Source organism: Silene latifolia, chromosome Y, assembly GCF_048544455.1.
Source record: "Silene latifolia isolate original U9 population chromosome Y, ASM4854445v1, whole genome shotgun sequence".
Taxonomy (NCBI): Eukaryota; Viridiplantae; Streptophyta; class Magnoliopsida; order Caryophyllales; family Caryophyllaceae; genus Silene; species Silene latifolia.
Genome location: NC_133538.1, coordinates 211,765,516 through 211,786,044, shown reverse-complemented (window position 1 = coordinate 211,786,044; position 20,529 = coordinate 211,765,516). Strand labels below are relative to the sequence as shown.

At 38.6% G+C, this 20,529-nt stretch overlaps 1 protein-coding gene across 1 annotated transcript; it reads left to right on the top strand.

Annotated features, from left to right (window-relative positions):
* The first annotated feature begins 211 nt into the window (after positions 1–211).
* LOC141630020 (protein FAR1-RELATED SEQUENCE 5-like) lies at positions 212–1,195 on the top strand. The gene has a single exon (XM_074442914.1). It carries the CDS (start codon positions 212–214, stop codon positions 1,193–1,195), a length of 984 nt encoding a protein of 327 aa, XP_074299015.1.
* Positions 1,196–20,529: the final 19,334 nt, after the last annotated feature.

Sequence of the window (20,529 nt, the reverse complement as noted above, 5' to 3'; positions counted from 1 at the left end):
GGCATAATCATCGTCTTTGTTCCCTCACAAATCAATAATTTCAAAGAAAAAAGAGACACCTTCATCTTTTTGATAAAAAGGCAATTATTGATCATTCAAAAGTTAATTTAGGCCCTACATTGGCATATAGATATTCTAAGGAACATGCAGATGGTTATGAGAATGTTGGTGCTCAATTGATTGATTTTAAGAACTTTGGAAGGGATATCAAATGTTCATAGGAGATAAAGATGCTCAATTGTTTATCAATCATTTCGAGGACCTCCGTGAAACCAATCCAGGTTTCTACTTTGCTTATGAAGTGGATTCTTTCAAATGTTTGGTTTGTGTGTTTTGGTGTGACGCACATGCACGTCGAAATTACTCTTCCTTTGGTGATTTGGTCACTTTTGATCCAACTTACGGTACAAATAAATATTCTATGATTTTCACTCCTTTTACTGGGGTAGACCATCACAAAAGATCTGTCACTTTTGCTGCTGCATCGTTGTTTCATGAGGATGAAGATTCATTTAAGTGGGTTTTTGAGAAGTTCTTAGACGCTATGGGTCAGCGAGAGCCGCAATGTATAATCACTGACCAATGTGCAGGAATAAAGAAGGTTGTACCCAAAGTTTTCAAGAAGGCTAAGCATAGATATTGCATGTGGCATATTATGCAGAAGGTCCTTGACAAGATTGGAAGTACAACATCCAAGGAGACTGATTTTGTAAGTCGTTTGAATTCTATCGTTTGGGACTCTGACTTGGAACCTTTAGAATTTGAACGGATGTTGTCTGAATTAATTGTTAAACATAACTTGCAAGCAAATTCATGGTTGTCATACATGTATAAAAAAAGAAGGAGATCGATCCCGGCTTATTATCGTGATATTCCTATGGGATGTCTTCTACGAACAACTCAACGATCGGAGAGCCAGAATAGCTTTTTCAAGCGTTTTGAAAATATATATGGCACACTTGTTGAGTTTTGGATGCGGTTTCAAAGCACCATGGATCAACAACGCCATACTCAAAAGCAACATGATCGAGACAGTGATTATACTTTACCCCAATTAGCTACGTCTCTACACTTGGAAGCTCATGCGTCCAAGGTTTATACCCATGCTATTTTCAAAGATTTTCAACAAGAGGCTGCTGCCTCCATGTTTTCCCTTAGTGTTGGTGGCTTCACACCACATGTTGACAGTACATAGGTCATTGTTATTACTGACGCTAGAATGCATAAGACCTATCAAGTAGTGTTCAATTCTACAAGCACTGATGCAGAATGTTCTTGTAAGTTGTTTAATAGGAAGGGTATTATTTGCAGACACATTATTTGGGTTTTCTCTGGGAAACAAGTCAGGACTTTGCCTGATAAGTAAATACGTATACGCTGGACAAAGAATGCACAAAAGATCCCTCTGTATGGTTCATGATACCCGTCGTAAGGTGTCAAAAATAATATTTATAATTCCAACCACAACTATAGATAGCGGTAGCAGGGTCGAATCACAGGGAGGAAGGGAATTTCAGTTGTTCTATATTTCAGTCTAGAAGTAACAAATAAGGGGGTTTTGTTTTGAAGGGTCTATTAACTAATGGGCAAAGAAATTTAAAACTAAACTAAAGAAATGTATGAAATCAAATAATAAAAGGGTGCTAAGATGGTCGGTTCACTATAGCTACGACGGCGCATGTCCTGGGTGAGTCTGAAATAGAGTCGTGCAGATGGGTAAATAACAAGTCCTCTCGGTCCAAGTTAACCATGAGCTCCTTTCGGTCTATGCTACTGGCCCCTAAGTCTCACTAATGCTAGCTCTCGCACTGAAAAGTGATTCTTAAAGCCTAAATTTCCTGTCTTTCGAGCTTAGCAATTTAGTCGTTCTAATTCATTAACTATTTACCTCCCCTATCTCTCGATCTTAATGGGTTAGTCAATACTGAGCATCTAACAGGTTCCCTCTCGGTCTCGCTGTCAAATATTGCACTTAATAAATTGAAAACGGTGCTAATAATACACGCGTCAGTCGATCGACCAATGCCCTAATTCAGGCCGCCTAATTCTACGCCATCTACGCTATAGATCCCCTACATCTTAGCAAAAGGGGTATTTAGCTACTCATACCGGAAATAATAACAACAACGAAATTTACTAATAAAACAATAGAATTCATGATTAAAATAGCTAAACAAACAATTAACATGAGACGATAAATTGGCTTTCGGGAAACTATTCTAGTAATTCTATACTACGAATGAAATAAAACTCCGAAATTGAATATAAGGACAGAGAAATACCGAATGGAATTGCCGAGAAAGGATTAAAACCGAAAGCGAAAGTAACTTTTATTGACGGAAATTAAGCTAATGAATGAACCCTAAAATTTGATAATCTAAAACTGAATCCCCCAAAACTTGATAATGTCAGGTTACGTTATATAGGAATATAACGTAACACTTATTCCTAAACCTAATATACAATGGGCTTTCTAATTCTCGTCTTTTAAATTCTCGTCAGACTCGTGGAGTGGTCGATCGGCCACTGAGGCCAGTCGATCGACCACAGGCGCTGTACAGTAGCTTCTGATGATTCCTGCAGCGCGCACCGATCTTAAAAGAGCTGCCATTTCTTCGTTACTTGGTCAAATCAGGCGTTCTACGCGGCGTTGGAAATATAAGAGGATAAGCTTTCACCTTCAATTGGAATCACTCGATTATCAGTTATAGAACTAGAGATATAGCCATCTGAAGCAGCCTGCAATGTCGAGAAGCATTCTAACGGTCTATAGACCACGTAGGTCAGTCTATAGACCACTGTAGCTGGCAATCCGCTTCTAAAACTCTCGCAAATGCACCTTTCAGGCCTTGAAATACATTCTAAACTTCAAGTCCGAGTCAAGTATTCATGTCCTTCCTAAGCTTAGCTTTCGGGGTCGAGATTTGGTTCATTTTCTGCTCATTTCCGCAATAATCTGCAATATTACATAAAAATACGAGAGTAGACAAAAATAGGGGAAATAGTAGAATAAACTACATATAATAGGCATAAAATGCGTGGAAATAAAGATGTAAAACATCATATTATAGACACGCATCAAACTTCCCCAAACCAAACCTTTGCTTGTCCCCAAGCAAGTTAAATGCAAAACTAAATCTAGATAGAAAGGAGCAAAACATGGACAAACTGAAAACCGTCTACTTAAACCAATTTAATGCATATGAATCAACTAATAATAGCTCAATGTCACGCAAACGAATTTATGCATATTTCGAAAAGATGTTGAACGTTTGACCTTGCAAGACTTTAAGATTGGACTCTCCCGGGTCACTCTTCTCTCAACAAAGCAAATGGTAAGCAAATATATATGTAAGAGAGAAAGAGACAAAAGTCGCTCACCTAGACTCAACCAACATGATCATGCATGCAATATAGTATGATAAGTAATTCTAGCTACCGTGCACATACATTCCAACCATTCAGGGTCCATCACATGCCGAATACTTGCAAAGAATTGGATAGGTGAGGCTATGGGTAAGAAGAGGAAAAACAATATGGGAATGAGAGGGAAATAGCCAAGCTAGCATCCTAACAAACCGAATAAAACATCCACTTCTAACTCATTGAAATAAGCTCAAATGCCGTAATAAATTAGGCAAACACTTCACTAATCCAAACAACACTCCTCATAAAAATATAAAGCAAACATAGGAGTAAACTTTTTTTTTCTTTTTTCTTTTCTTTTGTCGTTTTTTTTTCTTTTGTTTTCTTTTGTTTTCGTTCTTTCTTTTCGGCAGTCACTATTTTTCAATTTTTTCATTTTTCTTTTCTCCTTCATTCATCACCAACTTCATAGAGTGCAAATCGAGCCAAAATTGATACAATACAACGAATACCATTAAAACTACTAAACTAGCTCAGCAAAGGGTAGGCTAAGTTTATGGATTGTAGCTAAAGGGTCAACTGGCAATTTTTGGCTAATGTGAAGCTAATGGGTAAAATGAATAAAAGGGATTTTCGCAAGCATTCTCCAAACATGCAATACCAACCACTAACCCGAATGTATGCAGGCAAAAAGCAATTAAATTTCAAACTTGTGCAAATTGATGTTACACGATATGCAGCGAGTAACTACTCACAAACCTAAATGAAACCGGTCATGAATGACACCAGTTTATAAGGCTCTAATTCCTCAGAAAGTTTTGTAGTTTGCCAAAATTTCAAGTCAAGTCTAATTGTTCAACATATTTAGAAACGAAATTCGAGATATTGCAAAAACTCTTGCTAAAAGATGTGATAAAATGCAGGGTTTAAGCAAATGACAACTATCAGTAATGAATACTCCAATCTGACTCAACCTAACATGCAAAATTAAACGTGAAATTTTTGAATTTTTGAAATTTTTTTTTTTGAATTTTTGTATATATAAAAGAAATGAAATAAACAATGCAAGACAAAAACTAAACGTGAATGCAAAACAGAATGAATGCAACGCAAAACCCTTCCCCAAACCAAATCACACAATGTCCCCATTGTGCAAAATCATATAATGAAAATAGCAAAGGAAATGGGATTTTGCAAGAAAATTAAAAAACATGAAATTAAACTCGGAAACTCACAAGATTTTAAGCGCAAAAGGAAACCTCCCCAAACCAGCGTGAGCTAGGAGGTTTCAGTAGCCAGCAGTGCTACCATAGGTACCTGAAAAGAAACAACACATACCGCGCATTATCTGAGAAAACAAAATTGGAACGGTAAATTACGTGCAAAGAATTAAAAGAACGAGGTATAGCAGCTGCAGCGGTCGATCGACCGCTCTTACCTGGAACAATAGCTTCTGTGCTGCGCAAATCAGTCGATCGACCACTCTAGTCAGTCGATCGACCAAGTTACCTGACGTGAACAGTTCCTGCTCACGAATTAACTCAATGAATTGAGTTAACTCGGTCTAATAACCTGTAAATGCACATAAAAAAAAACGCGCCCAAAATTGCACAAAAACCCAAAGTAACTGTCTAAGTCGAGCTAATTATTAAAGCACACAAAACAAATAAAGCTAAATGTTTCAAAACCAAATCAAACAAAATGTTTAAACTCCGGGTTGCCTCCCGGTAGCGCTAGATTAGACGGTCCTAGCTCGACCCACTTTTCGATCATCAAAGAGCACAAATCACTGGCCCACTACTAGGCTTCCGATCGAACGCAGCGGTGGCTTCAAAGTCATTAGCTTCAAGTCCGGCCTCCATAACACAGCTTTGGAAATACAACGACTTGGAAACCCATTGACCAAGTCTCTAATAGCCCTTTCCCGCGTCTTCTTCTTATTTGGGAAGGAGTTTTTAGATCCTCCTCCCGGGTCTACAAACCTGTCGAAGCCTGTACAAGAAGAGACAGAACGATATTCCTCCAATTTGCTCCCAAGTCAATGGAGGCGTTAAATCAACAGCAGTGTATAATTTAACGGGAGGAATAAAAGAACTCTTAACAGAAGCAGCTAAAGAGAAGGAACTAGTCGGACAAGCTAGATCTGCAATTACCTGATCATTGTCGTTCTGGGGAGTCATAAGTGACGAAGCATCATCATTAAAGGAAAAGAGATCCGTCTGCATAGGCTCTGTCCCATAAATTGCGGCCTCCAAGGCATCCAACTCGGCCTTCCAAAAGGGAGACTCGCCATACACATTGTCGTCCTTCATATCGTTAGCAGTAACATTGCTCTCCGTGGTCACTATACTCGATCGAGCATTCTCCTCTCTCGATCGAGAACATTCCTCATCATTTGTGGTCGATCCAGAATTCTCGGGTACTCGATCGAGAACTTCCTCTAGCACATTACTCGATCAAACAGTCACAGCAACTGTTCGATCAAAGTCGTCTTCCTCAGTTGTCCTCGATCGAACAGTCTTGCTGTCTGTTCGATCGATATCCTTCTGCTCAACAGTGATCGATCGAAAAGTATGTGTGTCTGTTCGATCAAATTTTTCTTATGCGCCAGCATTAAAGTATTCAAGAAATACTTCATCGTCAACAATATCATCAATTTCTGAGTCGTATATCAAAGATCTTGCTCGCGGCTACTTGAGCCAAGAGAAGCTCAAGTCTTTTGAAAGAAGCTTCTCTCTGAAGCCTCTTCTTGTATTTGGAGTTTAAGCATCTCCACCATAGACTTGGGCATTGGAATCGACCCATCAGAATTTGGGTCTTGCCTTAATATTTTCGGAGTTGTCGAACCCCGAATCAAAAGGTCTCTCAAGTCATCAGGCATTGGAGGATGGAATAGTGCACTTTCAGCCGCTTCCTCGGTCGATCGACTAGCTTGGTCAGTCGATCGACTGAGATCTTCAGGTATAGTAGTACTGGAAGATCGGGGACTGGTCGATCGACCATGATGGTCGGTCGATCGATCGATCGGTCCGATATCATTTCTGACGCCCTTTCTTTATGTTTTTCAGACCCATCTTTTGAATTAAGGACTTTGTCCTTATCAACACCTGAAAAAAACTTCATGGCTCTCGAAATAAATGATCCGTCAATAATTCAGGTCGAATTATCAACAATATCAGCAGTAGGCGAGGTCGAACGACCATGGGAGCTGGGTTCCAAAAGCTTTTGACTGTCAGGAAGAGAAGCATTAATATTCTTCTGTTCTGACAGTTCAGCCTCTTCTCTTCCCGATTCATCTTTATTAAATTTCGGGCTTGCCCTTTTCATAGCAGGCCCTTCAGGGGTTGACCCACTACGGACGTGCATTGATGTGACCATAATTAGAGCATTTTTAGCCCCCGAATTAGCCTTGTTCCCATGCTTTTTAGTGCATATTTGGGTCATTTATTATCTTTAGGTCTTTGTTTTGCATATTCTTTGAGATTTTGATCCCTTGGTAGGAAAGGAGTAAGAATTTTGCATTTTCATAGCAAAACGAGACTAAATTGATCGAATTCAATGACCAAGCATCAAGGAGAGACAAGATTAGAAGGCCTTTGTATATATGATAGTAGATGAGCAATGTTGAGAAAGGATCCTTGAGTCCCCAAGGAAATCCCCAAGGAATTTATGAAGAAAAGGGAAGAAAAGAAGAAGAAGTCTTGCTGAGACACAATCCGTGCGGATTGTCTACAATCCGGCCGTCCTCCACCTGCACAATCCATGCGGTTTTCCACCAAGACGCTCGGATTCCATCACCACAATCCGCCCGGATTCTCTTGAATCCGCTCGGATTCCATCGCCAGAATCCGCCCGTCCCGACCCTGATCCGCTCGGATTCCTCTACAGCGCATTTTCGTCTTCTCCAAGCTACAAAGAAAGAAGCCCTTCCTTCGGAAAATACCGGCTCCTCCCTGCTCAATCTAAAAAGTGTAATTACTAGTTTAGCCCTTAGTTAACCCTAATGCATCCCCCTAATTTCCACTATAAATACCCCATTAGTCTAATTAAAAGAGCATGTTCTTCTTATCAATAATTAGAGTAGTTAATATCAATCAAATCTCTCTTTAGTTTTGTAATCAACAATTAATCAAGTTCTAATACAAGTTTTATTTCCTTAATCTCTCTTTTGTTCATCCTTTATTTTGGGTAATTGAAGATTATTTGGGTTATTATTGGGAGATTGACAACCTCTCAATCAATCATTCAAGTACTTCTTTTATCTTTTCTTTATTAGTGGAATCATTAGTAGGTATAATTCTCTTAATCCCTTTTTAATTATTGTTAATTACTTTCATTTATTCAACATGTTTCACTTTGTTGGTATGATTGACAACCTTGCTAGCATGATCAACATGATAATGAGTGAGTAGTCTCTTAGCTAGGGTTAATGGGTGATTAGGGGAAACCAACATGGGGAATGATTCATGCTTAAATTAATATGATTTCATGTTTTATTTGCTTGCTTGTTTTGATCTCAACTCATGCACATGTTATATTTGATGAAATGCTAAGCCTATGAATCCTTGCATTTACCACCATCTCCTATCTTTTCAATGAGACTTGTAAGACATAATGCAACAAAATTTGTTGCATTGTGATTCATTTTTAAGCCAAAAGAAACAGTCCAAGTAACAGTTCACAATTGAATGCATTTCATCGCTTTTTGAAGTGTCATTACAACAAGCCTAACTTCCAAGCTCTATATCTCAAGTTTTACTCATGCAAATACGATGATTCTTATGTCATTGGAAAGCTTGGGATCTTAGGCAAACCATGGATTTTGAATCATCTCCATATCAGGTATATAGCTTGAGTTATGGCCAATGCAAATAGACTACGCATTATTGGACAGCCCATGACCTATGTGAACTAAACGTTGAATAACTCAAGATTTACTCCATATTTTAGGGTGATTCTTTTTTGAGGTGAAAGTTAACTTCATTAGCTTTCCAATGAGCTATCATAGGCCTTAAAATTCATCCGGAGCTATGAGATATGGCTTCTAAAACATGCATCTGAATTCCTGAGTTGTTCTCCAACCCGGTTTTGGTCCGTCTTCTGTTTTGAGGTCCAGGAGCTTTGCAAATGCCAAAGTCATGAAACCAAAGCCTAGAATGGATAATTTAGAGAGTTTGGAGCAACTTTATCTAGGGTCATTGGTCCTAAAAATGCAGGTTTAAAGAAGTAGCTTAAGGACACATTTTGTCTATCAGAAATTGGGCTGTTTTAGAGAATGGGAGAAATGTCGCTTTCAACTTCCTTCTTTTGGCTAAACAAGGGCTGGGCACGACTTGGGACTCCTCCTAACCTCTTGTGCTTGAATATTTGCAGCTGCCAAGGTCCCTTCACCAAGGTCTTACACATCTAAATTGACCTTATGCAAGCAAACAAAACTGAATTTAGCTTTATTACTTTATGCTTTATGCTTTATTGTTTTCTAGTCTTTATATTCAGTTTGTGTAAGATAAAATAGCTATTATTTTGTGCTTTTGTAAGGCCCTCTCGTGGCCCTTAGATGTATGTATGATGGATGGACAAGATTGTATTGCTTGGTCTATATAAACCAAGCAAACCTAATGAGAAAATCAGATTATGCTGAGTTAAAATTATGAGTTTGAAAACTGAGTTTTCTACTTCTTTTCTTCTTGCTTAGTGCGGAAAACCCCTCATTACTTAGTGTTTGAGGAGGAATTTAGTTCATGCTTAGTGATCTTGAACGAGATTCCGAGTCTTGAGCCTGCTTAGTGATCTAGCTCAAGTCATATCCTTGGTTACTTGCATTGTTTTTGTGTCCATTTCAGTCACAAACACAACCTGTTTTCGAGTCCAATTTTGTCCAAAATCGAGTCCTAAGAGTTTTACTCCAAATTGGTATCAGAGCTTTGGTTGAGTGTTCATCTTTCCTAACTACATCTAAAACTACAAAAACAACCCAATGAGTGAAGAGAGGTTATCAAAGCTTTGGTTTGTTTCTTGAAAAATCAGTTTTACTTTAAGTTGTTGTCATTCTGATTTTTCATGGGAAAAGCAGTAGCTATTGGTGTTGTACCCTATGCTCCATGCTCAAAGATGAAGCCTTGTGATCTTGGTTCCATTTCCAAGTCATTAGAAGCAGCTATGGTGAAGTTGCAAGCTCTAACAAAAGGGTATGAAGGTGATGTGCATACAAGGAGTGCAACAAGCACCCATGGAGTTCCAAGGGAACCAAAACCTCCTGATTTGTATCAAGGAGAACACCTCCTGCCCTATGAGTGTTCTAATTCCTCTCCTACCCTTAGAAGCAAAGGTAACACACCATTACTTCCTTCCTTTAATGGTGAAAACAGTAGAGCATTTGTGTCTTGGTTGTTTGATGTTGAATGCTATTTCGAGAACAAGTGTTTTTCTGATAAAGAGAAGTGTAAACTGATTGTGTCTTCTTTAAAGGGTGTTGCTTTGTTGTGGTATAATACTCTTACATTTTCAAGGAGGATGGAAGGGAAGGGTAGAATATGTTCTTGGTTTAAACTTGAAAGGAACATGAAATTAAAGTTTCTACCTTCTTCTACCATGGATAATTTGTTGGCTGAACTTAAGACCCTTAAACAAAATTCCTTGAGTGTTCATGAGTATGCTAGATTATTTGAGGAATTACACTTTGTGTATGACAATGAAGTAAGTTCTTTTTTAAAGGGAATCAGATTTTACAATGGCTTGAAATCTGAAATTGCTAGGAGGATTAAATTAGAAATGATGCATTCATATGGTGAATTGCTTGAGTTGGCTTTGTGTGTGGAGAAGAGCTTAGCAAGGCCTGAAAACAATGAGGTTTTAGCTAAAAGGGAATGTTTAGGGTTAACCAAAACAGTTGGGATAGAGGAGAGTTTAGACCAAGGAATTGTCATGCCATGCTTAAACATTGCTTGTCCTAAGTCTAAGTCCCTTGAGCCAAAGGTCATGAGCACTTATGCTAAAATGAATAGCTCATGTAGTGCTATCTTTGAGAACCCATGTCTTGAAACAAAAACCCCCTTCAACTCATTACATGAGCCTACTAGTGAGGAAGAGAGTAGCCATACCCTTACCCATGGAGCCATCAATGACCAAGCTACTGATTTGGGGCCTAGAGAAGTGATTGTCGACAAAAGACTACTTAACCCTCAAACCATGGAGTTTGGACAGTCCATGGTCATGTTCAATGGTGGAACTTGTTCGGATTCAAGCAAGGGTAAAGCAAGAAGAGAGTCTTGGGTTGTTCCACACTCAAGTGTACCAAATCTGACCTCCTACATCAGTCATGGCTTTTGCTTCAAAGCCAACATCTTGGAAGGTATAACTTGTCACAAATCAGCTCCTCACTTTCATTTTTATATGTTGATAAGGTTACAAGTTAGTCTTGTTCAATTGGGTGCGATTTCATACATGTTAGTCAAGGAATCCAAGCATGTGAATGCTAACATGTCTAAACTGTTTTGGAGTAATGAGTTGATTCATTTTGAGAAGTTTAGAGGCTTGAAGTATATTTCTTGGGTGTTGTTGATGTTTCTAAGTAGGGTTGCTGTTTTTGAGATTGTCATTCTTATTTTCTCAAGGTGGAAGTTATTTGTCAACAATGAAATTGGTTCATTTAACACCCTCTTGTCCAATTCTGAAATTCTGGTGTTTTGGATTGAATGTTGTTCAAATTCATTGTGAGAGCTTGTTAGGATTGTTTGGAACATCAAGGAGAGGTTCTTTACATGTTGTTGATGGAGTCCATGCTCATTTTGGTAGGATTGTGTTGAGATTAAAACACCAAAACAGGAGCAGCCCCTTGAAAGCATTGATAAGCACAAATAATAATGTTGTTCCTATTTTGGGGTTGGATTTAAATGAGTATATGTTGCTGGTCATTCAAGATGATGTGGTTGTTGTTGAGCTTAGAGTAAAGGCTCCTTGGCCTTGGGATGAAGGATACATGAGCTCAATTGAAGGTAAAACAAAAAGGAACACAAGTAAAATCAATGAGCCTTGTATTAGCACACAAATTTCAGAACCAAGTGTGAGGGTTTCAATCCTAAGCCTTGAACAATCCACCCCAATCAAAGAGGAGTTGAAGCATAGTGAGCCATCATATTTTGGGAATGGTATAACCCCTCTCTTGCCATACACAATTCTGGTCTATGATCCGGGAAGAAGTCATGAGAATCCATCTCTTAAAGTTGCGCTTGATCTTTTGATGAATAGGAGGACACGAACCTTGCCAACAAGTCTCTTTATTTTGATCCAACAGAATTTGAGGGCAAATTCTTTTGAAGAAAGGGAGTTTGCAACGAAATTTGTTGCATTGTGATTCATTTTTAAGCCAAAAGAAACAGTCCAAGTAACAGTTCACAATTGAATGCATTTCATCGCTTTTTGAAGTGTCATTACAACAAGCCTAACTTCCAAGCTCTATATCTCAAGTTTTACTCATGCAAATACGATGATTCTTATGTCATTGGAAAGCTTGGGATCTTAGGCAAACCATGGATTTTGAATCATCTCCATATCAGGTATATAGCTTGAGTTATGGCCAATGCAAATAGACTACGCATTATTGGACAGCCCATGACCTATGTGAACTAAACGTTGAATAACTCAAGATTTACTCCATATTTTAGGGTGATTCTTTTTTGAGGTGAAAGTTAACTTCATTAGCTTTCCAATGAGCTATCATAGGCCTTAAAATTCATCCGGAGCTATGAGATATGGCTTCTAAAACATGCATCTGAATTCCTGAGTTGTTCTCCAACCCGGTTTTGGTCCGTCTTCTGTTTTGAAGTCCAGGAGCTTTGCAAATGCCAAAGTCATGAAACCAAAGCCTAGAATGGATAATTTAGAGAGTTTGGAGCAACTTTATCTAGGGTCATTGGTCCTAAAAATGCAGGTTTAAAGAAGTAGCTTAAGGACACATTTTGTCTATCAGAAATTGGGCTGTTTTAGAGAATGGGAGAAATGTCGCTTTCAACTTCCTTCTTTTGGCTAAACAAGGGCTGGGCACGACTTGGGACTCCTCCTAACCTCTTGTGCTTGAATATTTGCAGCTGCCAAGGTCCCTTCACCAAGGTCTTACACATCTAAATTGACCTTATGCAAGCAAACAAAACTGAATTTAGCTTTATTACTTTATGCTTTATGCTTTATTGTTTTCTAGTCTTTATATTCAGTTTGTGTAAGATAAAATAGCTGTTATTTTGTGCTTTTGTAAGGCCCTCTCGTGGCCCTTAGATGTATGTATGATGGATGGACAAGATTGTATTGCTTGGTCTATATAAACCAAGCAAACCTAATGAGAAAATCAGGTTATGCTGAGTTAAAATTATGAGTTTGAAAACTGAGTTTTCTACTTCTTTTCTTCTTGCTTAGTGCGGAAAACCCCTCATTACTTAGTGTTTGAGGAGGAATTTAGTTCATGCTTAGTGATCTTGAACGAGATTCCGAGTCTTGAGCCTGCTTAGTGATCTAGCTCAAGTCATATCCTTGGTTACTTGCATTGTTTTTGTGTCCATTTCAGTCACAAACACAACCTGTTTTCGAGTCCAATTTTGTCCAAAATCGAGTCCTAAGAGTTTTACTCCACATAACCCAACTCGAGTCTCATTAGACCATGCATGTTGTTGAGTAGGGAAGATTAAGTCGACTTGTAGGTGTTGTACAATCTAATCGATTCGGCTCCGGGACCCAAACTTTCCTAGGATTGTAAGATATAACCCAACTCAATCCATCACAACAATAATTGCTTGCTTATAATTTGAGAACATATTTGTATGATCAACTCCCATGATTCCCCTATGATCCCATGACACCCTAGTGCTTTTTAATCAATTGTTTACACCCCTTTTAATTCATCCACTAGTGCTATTTTGTTTAGTGGTAATTAATTACTCCGTCTCATTTTCTCAAATTAGTGGTTTATTATTGTCATGAAGAAACAATAACATTTGTCCAAAAGCTTTAAAGTGTTTAGTAATTAAAATTACAGTAGTTATTGGGTGAGACGGTCTCTTAGTGTAAGACGACTCATTTGTATAAAAATCACTATTTTATTGATAGTAATAAGTGAATGGTTTTTTTCTAGGAAAGGCCCGTAAAACCGTCTTATTTTAAATTTTGTGTTAAAACTAAGTTAAAATTAAGTTAATTAATAAAATTTGTACTAATTAAAAATAATACTAGCATCTTCAAATCTTCAATGAAAACAAAAGAAGTTATGGGTATAGGATAAGACGTAAGTCTCTCTTTTTACAATATTAATGACTAATGAGCATGGAAAAGTAAAAGGTGTAAAGTGTCACTGCACAATTAAATCCCGCGGCTTAGTTCAAATAGCCCGTGGATTTATGCCAGCCCATAAAGTAATTACTTCACTCTTTTCTACCTCCTCCCACACTATTGGGAAGAGACTTTATCACATGTCCTATCTTTATACCTTGCACTTTATTACCATAACCAGAAACGTACTTAAAATGAAAATGTAAACAAATAGTTGAGATACTTAAATAAGCAAGAAAGGCGAATTTAGAAGAGTCAGGGGGTAGGTCATAGGTGCGTCTCCCCCTATATATGAAATAAATTTATACCGGTATTATGATACCCGTCGTTGTGAGCACCAAAAATAAGATTTATAATTTCCTATTAAGACTAACCTAGGCTAGTGGTAACAGGACACAAGGAGGCAGATGTAAATTCTAGTTGATTTAAATTCAGTCTAAAGTAACAATTGTGGGGGTTGAGTTTGAGATGGTCTATAACTAGATTTAAATAAAGACAATAAACTAAAAAGACGGATTAAGCAGATAAAGAAGGGGTACTAGGATGGTTGGTTCATTAAAGCTTCGGTGGCAGCATACTAAACAGGTCTAAATCGAACACAAGTGAGGCGGGAAACAAGAGGTCCTCTCGGTCCACTCTTAACAAATAACATCTTTCGATCTCGCTATAGGTCCCTAATATCACTAATACTGACTCTCGTCCTGAAAAGTGACTAACGGTCTAAACTATACCTATCTTTCGATCTTAGCACAGTTTAGTCATTTTAATTGGTGGTCAAATAACTTTCTCTATCTTTCGATCTAATGGGTCAGTCATAAAATAAGCAACTAACTGGTCGCATGCATTCGATTCGTTAAAAACAACATTAAATTCAATTAAAACGAAGGGTAACCTCACGAGGTCAGTCGATCGACCGAGAAAGTCAGTCGATCGACTGACATGCGAATCAGTCCGTGTTCAATACTTTGCCGCCTACGCTAAAATTCGCCTACATCCTAGCACAAACTATTTAGCTACTCATGCTAAGGGTAAAAACAATAACTTTAATAATGAAATTAACTAATGGATTCATGCTTGAAACGACAAAGAGAACAAGTAACATAAACAATAAATTGGCTGCGGGAATTAACTTGCAATTCTATACTAATGACGAAATAAGTAATAATCTGGAAATTAGAACAGAAGGAATACCGAATTTCGCAGAAGGAATGTAACGGAGTGATTGAAAGCACAACGGAAATCCAATGCAAATTAATATCCCAAACCCTAATTAGTAAACTAAAACTCAATGTAAATTTCTGATGATAAAGCTTGATAAAAAACTAGATAATCACTGAATATTTCTAGGTTACGTTATATAGAAAGTTCACGTAACAATGATTCCAAAACCTAAACTTCATGGGCTTCAAGTTCCTCGGTCTTTTAATTCTCGTCTGGAATAGCAGTGTGGTTGATCGACTGATGTGAGGGGTCGATCGACTGAAGGTGGTGAACAGTAGCTTCTGTAACCCGAGGGTTGGTCGATCGACTGAAAGTGGTGGTCGATCGACTACTTGAGCTGCTACTTGACTTCTATGAACTCGTGGACTTGTCTTTTGGGCCTTGAATTGCGCACCAAGCTCGTTCCTCGGGTGAATACTTCACGTCAAAATGAAATGCAGGATACTCGGGGACGGATTTAGCTTGATTTCCGCTGGATTCTTCACATTTCTGCAATAATGTACAAAATACGGAAGTAGACGGAAATAGGGAGAAATGCAGCATAAACTACATGAATGAGCTCTGAAATGCGTGTAAAATGGGATGTAAAACATCATATAAAAGACACGCATCAAACTTCCCCAAACCGAACCCTTGCTTGTCCCCAAGCAAGAACTAGACTCGATATAATTACCTAATGGAACGAGTTCAATCTCAGAGCGAATTACAAACTGCATAACCTAAACCATTTTAATGCATTAACCAACAATCAATTAGCAAATGAATCATGCAAACGAGTTATGAAGCAGTCAAAAACCACTGAACCGTCAACTGTAGAGACTTATCAAATTGGACTCTCACGGGTCGCTCAAATCACTCAATAAGTACAGGTGAATATATGTAAGATAGAAAGAATTAATTTTGTAGTGACTCTCACCTAACTACGACCTATGAAGACATGCCAGCAATAAAATATGAAAATGATCTCTATGACCGTACATATGCATTCCAACCAAACAGACGACCAATGACACATGCCGAGGTATATATGGGATATGTGAGGTATGGGTAAGAAGAGGAAAAACGTTTATGGTAAAGTGGAGGTACAGGTGATCAAGCTAGTACCAAAACGGAACCAAATGGCAACATCCAACTTCTTGCTCATAATCAAACGAAACGGTGCTATAGCAAGCACAAAACTCACAAATCTCCAAGCTAATAAATCAATAAATTCCCCATAAAATATAAATGAATTATGGGAGCAAAAATCGCCAAATAATAAACACTGAATCATACGAATTGATTTTTTTCTCTTTCTCTCGAACCTCAGTCGATCGACCAAAAGGGGCAGTCGATCGACTGCACGAACAGTACAAAACTCTTTTTATTTTTCTCTTCTTTTTCGAATCATTTTTTTTCTTCTTTTGTTTCTTTCTTTTCTCTATTTCCTTTCTTTCATTTTCCAATCATCGTCTCAACATGAGCGTATGCCACCAAAAACGTAGTAACAATCCCAACAACTAAACTACTAGCTTGACAAAGGACAGGCTAAATGTAGGATGGAGTAAATAGGACAAAAAGGATATTTTTGGCAGTGTGGAGCTCATGGGCAAAACGAATAAGGGGAAACCTCTACCACATGTGTCAACTAACCACAGACCGAATGCATACAGGTATTAAGCAGATTAAGTTCATATTTATGTGTATTAAGGAAACATGTCTCATAAGGAGTACTACTCACATCCTAAATAAACTGGTCATGAATGTCACCAGTTATAGGCTCTAGATCTCAGAATATGATGTAGTTTGCCAATTTTCTAAATCAAGTCTCAAGTCCAGCAAATAATTAACGAAAACTCGTAGATATACATATGTGATTCTACTAATAACATGATGATAAGCAAGGCTCAGGCAGAACAGGTGCAAAATGAAATATCATCCTTGAAATACTACCGTTCCGACTCGACCTATATGTTAAAATAAACGTGCATTTTATGGAAATTTTTGAAATTTTTGAAATTTTTTTTTTTTTTTTTTTTTGAATTTTGTATAAATGGATGAAATGAAATAAAACAATGCAAAACAAAATTAAACGTGAATGCAAACAAATAATATGCGACGCAAAACCCTTCCCCAAACCAAATCGCACAATGTCCCCATTGTGCAAAATCATATAATAACGAAAAGAGAAATGGGAATTTGCGAGAAAAGAAATAAAATATAATGACATGAAGTAAAGAAATCAGGAACTCACAAGACTTTAAGCGCAGCAAGGGAAACCTCCCCAAACCAGCGTGAGCTAGGAGGTTTCAGTAGCCAGCAGTGCCACCAATAAGTGCCTGAAAGACAGAAAATACCGCGCATAAGACTGAGAAAAACAATTTCGAGGCGGTAAAATCATGCATAAATGAGAAAATAAAAGAAATAAGGAAATGGACGAAAAATAAAGTGGAGTAGAAAACTCCCTTAAGTCCGCATATCGACCAAACACAGCAGGGGAGAGGTCGTGAATAGGTACAGCAGTGTCTTCGGTCGATCGACCAAAAGGGGCAGTCGATCGACGGATGAACAGAACGAAGCTCCGGAAAGCGCAACTCGCCGATCGACCAAGGAAGCCGGTCGATCGATCGAAATCTTCTTTGTACTCCTTACTTCTTCGTATTTGCTCAATAACTTGAGCAAATGAGGTCTAAAAACCTGCAAACGCACAATAATACGCGCCCAAAAATTGCGCAAATCCCAGAATAAAGTCTAAAGTACTTAAAAATCCTAAGCAAATAAAATAAAAGCGAAGTTTCGCGCACACAAAAGTGGAGTGAAACTTCTAACTCGACAATTTAAGTAGAAAACTAAGGAAATGAGCCTAAGTTTGCATGAAACAAACTGAAATTTTAGGCGTGTCCTTGAGGGACGAATGGGATATGTCTAAAATTTCAGTTTGTTTCATGCAAACTTAGGCTCATTTCCTTAGTTTTCTACTTAAATTGTCGAGTTAGAAGTTTCACTCCAACTTGGTTATCAGAGCTTTGGTTAGTATTGTGAGTTCATTTTCCTAACTACATTCAAAAACACAAAAACAGCCCAATGAGTGAAGAGAGAATACTCGGTCTTGAAAACAAAGTAGACCGATTAACAACAAATGTGAATTTGATCTTAGAATCCATAACAACCTTGATGACCAATGTTCCAACACCACCAAGGCATGGAGGACGACCACCACCACACCGTGGAAGAGGGCGTGGCCGTGGGTTTGGAGCAAGGGGCCGAGAGCATGAGGACATGGAGGACGACTTGCACTCGGATTCGGGGGATTCTTGGGTTGAAGCTTATCATGAGGAGCATCCTAAAGACTTAAAGGTAGAAATTCCAGACTTTAATGGTAGTTTAAATCCCGAAGATTTAATAGATTGGCTTAGAACTATCGAAAGAGTCTTTGAGTTTAAGTCATATTCGGATGCTAAGTGTTTTAAAGTTGCCATCTTAAAACTTAAGGGATATGCTTCACTTTGGTATGAAAACTTAAAAAATCAGAGAAAAAGAGATGGTAAGGAACCCATTAAGTCTTGGTTAAAGTTGAAGAAGAAGCTTAATGAGAAATTTGTACCTAAAGAATACACTCAAGACTTATTCATTAAACTCACTCAACTTAAACAAGATCAACAACCACTTGAATCTTACATTAGAGATTTTGAGCAACTCACTTTGCAATGTGAAATGAATGAGAAACCGGAACAAAAAATTGCTAGGTTTGTTGAGGGTCTAGATGACAAAATTGCTCAAAGAGTCCGATTACAACATGTGTGGTCCTTTGATGAGGCCGTTAACTTGGCCTTTAGAGTTGAGAAAGCGGGAAAGGGAAGGGCTAACCCACAAAAATACCCGACCAAAACAGGCCACTACTCAAAGCCTCACGCAACAACCGAGTCAAAACCTAAAGACACCTCAAACTCACAACCAAAAACAGCCTATGTTGACAAAGGAAAGGCACCCGAAAACTCTCAAAGAAAAACCGTAGGCCTTAAGAAATGCTTCCAATGTCAAGGATATGGTCATTTCATGAAAGATTGTCCAACCAAAAGGGCTCTTAGCACCTTTGAAGTAGTCCATTGGGGAGAGGATGAGATTCTTGTTTGTGAAAATGAAGAGAGTGATGAGGAACAAAAGGAGGCAGCCGAGGTAGTCATGCCGGATTCGGGACTTAGTTTGGTTACTTGGAGGGTGATGCACACACAACCACAACCATTAGAACTAGACCAAAGACAACAAATCTTTAGGACTAGATGTACCATCAAGGGAAGAGTGTGTAATTTGATAATTGATGGGGGAGTTGTACTAATGTAGCATCGAGTACTTTGATTGAAAAACTCTCATTACCCACAATAAATCATCCTTGTCCATACAAACTAAGGTGGCTCAACAAAGGAGCCGAGGTTAGAGTTGATAAACAATGTTTGGTCCCTTTCTCTATTGGAAAGAATTATGTTGATGAGGTCCTTTGTGATGTCCTACCCATGGATGCTTGTCATTTGTTACTTGGGAGACCTTGGGAATTTGATAGAGATTCTATTCACCATGGGAAAGAGAACACCTATTCCTTCAAATTTGCTTCAAAAAGAGTCATATTGTCACCATTACCACCCACCATCAAACCTACAACACCACCTTCAATGGTTGAACCTTCTAAGGAAATCCTATTAATCAATGGGGCTGAAATGTTACAAGAGTTAGAAGGGGAGGGGGACGTGTATGCTCTAGTGTTTACGGGGTTGGCTAAGGGGGCAGGAGGTGGCGGAGATGGTCACGGGCAGCAGGCCACGGCCGAGGAGGGAGTGTCGAGGGAGGTTCAAGAGTTACTTGATTCTTATGGAGATGTCTTTCCTAATGAACTTCCGAGTGGGTTACCTCCTCTTAGGGGCATTGAGCACCAAATTGATCTTATTCCAGGAGCCTCTTTACCAAATAAAGCGGCTTATAGAAGTGATCCAATAGCCACCAAAGAGTTGCAAAAACAGATTGAGGAACTAGTGAGTAAGGGATTTGTGAGGGAGTCACTTAGTCCTTGTGCGGTTCCGGCATTACTTGTTCCAAAAAAGGATGGGTCATGGAGAATGTGCACCGACAGCCGAGCCATCAACAACATCACCGTTAAGTATAGGTTCCCAATACCTAGACTTGACGATATATTGGATGAGCTTAGTGGAGCTCAAGTGTTCTCAAAAATCGATTTAAGACAAGGCTACCATCAAGTTAGAATCAAAGAAGGAGACGAATGGAAAACAGCCTTCAAAACCAAGCATGGCTTATATGAGTGGCTTGTCATGCCATTTGGTCTCTCTAATGCACCAAGTACTTTCATGAGGTTGATGACCGAGGTCCTTAGACCTTATTTGGGCCGATTTGTGGTGGTATACTTCGATGATATTCTGATTTTTAGTCCATCCAAAGAAGAGCATCTCAAGCACCTACAAGTGTTGTTTGAAACACTTCGGGAACACAAGCTTTATGGAAAATTGGAGAAATGTTCATTCATGCAAAGGGAAGTCCAATTCTTGGGTTTCATCATTAGTGATCAAGGGATTCTAGTGGATCAAGAGAAGGTCAAGGCTATTCAATCTTGGCCAAGACCGAACACCATCACCGAAGTAAGGA

Coding starts and splice junctions, on each gene's coding strand:
- LOC141630020 (XM_074442914.1), top strand. CDS start 212: ATGTTCATAGGAGATAAAGATGCTCAATTGTTTATCAATCATTTCGAG.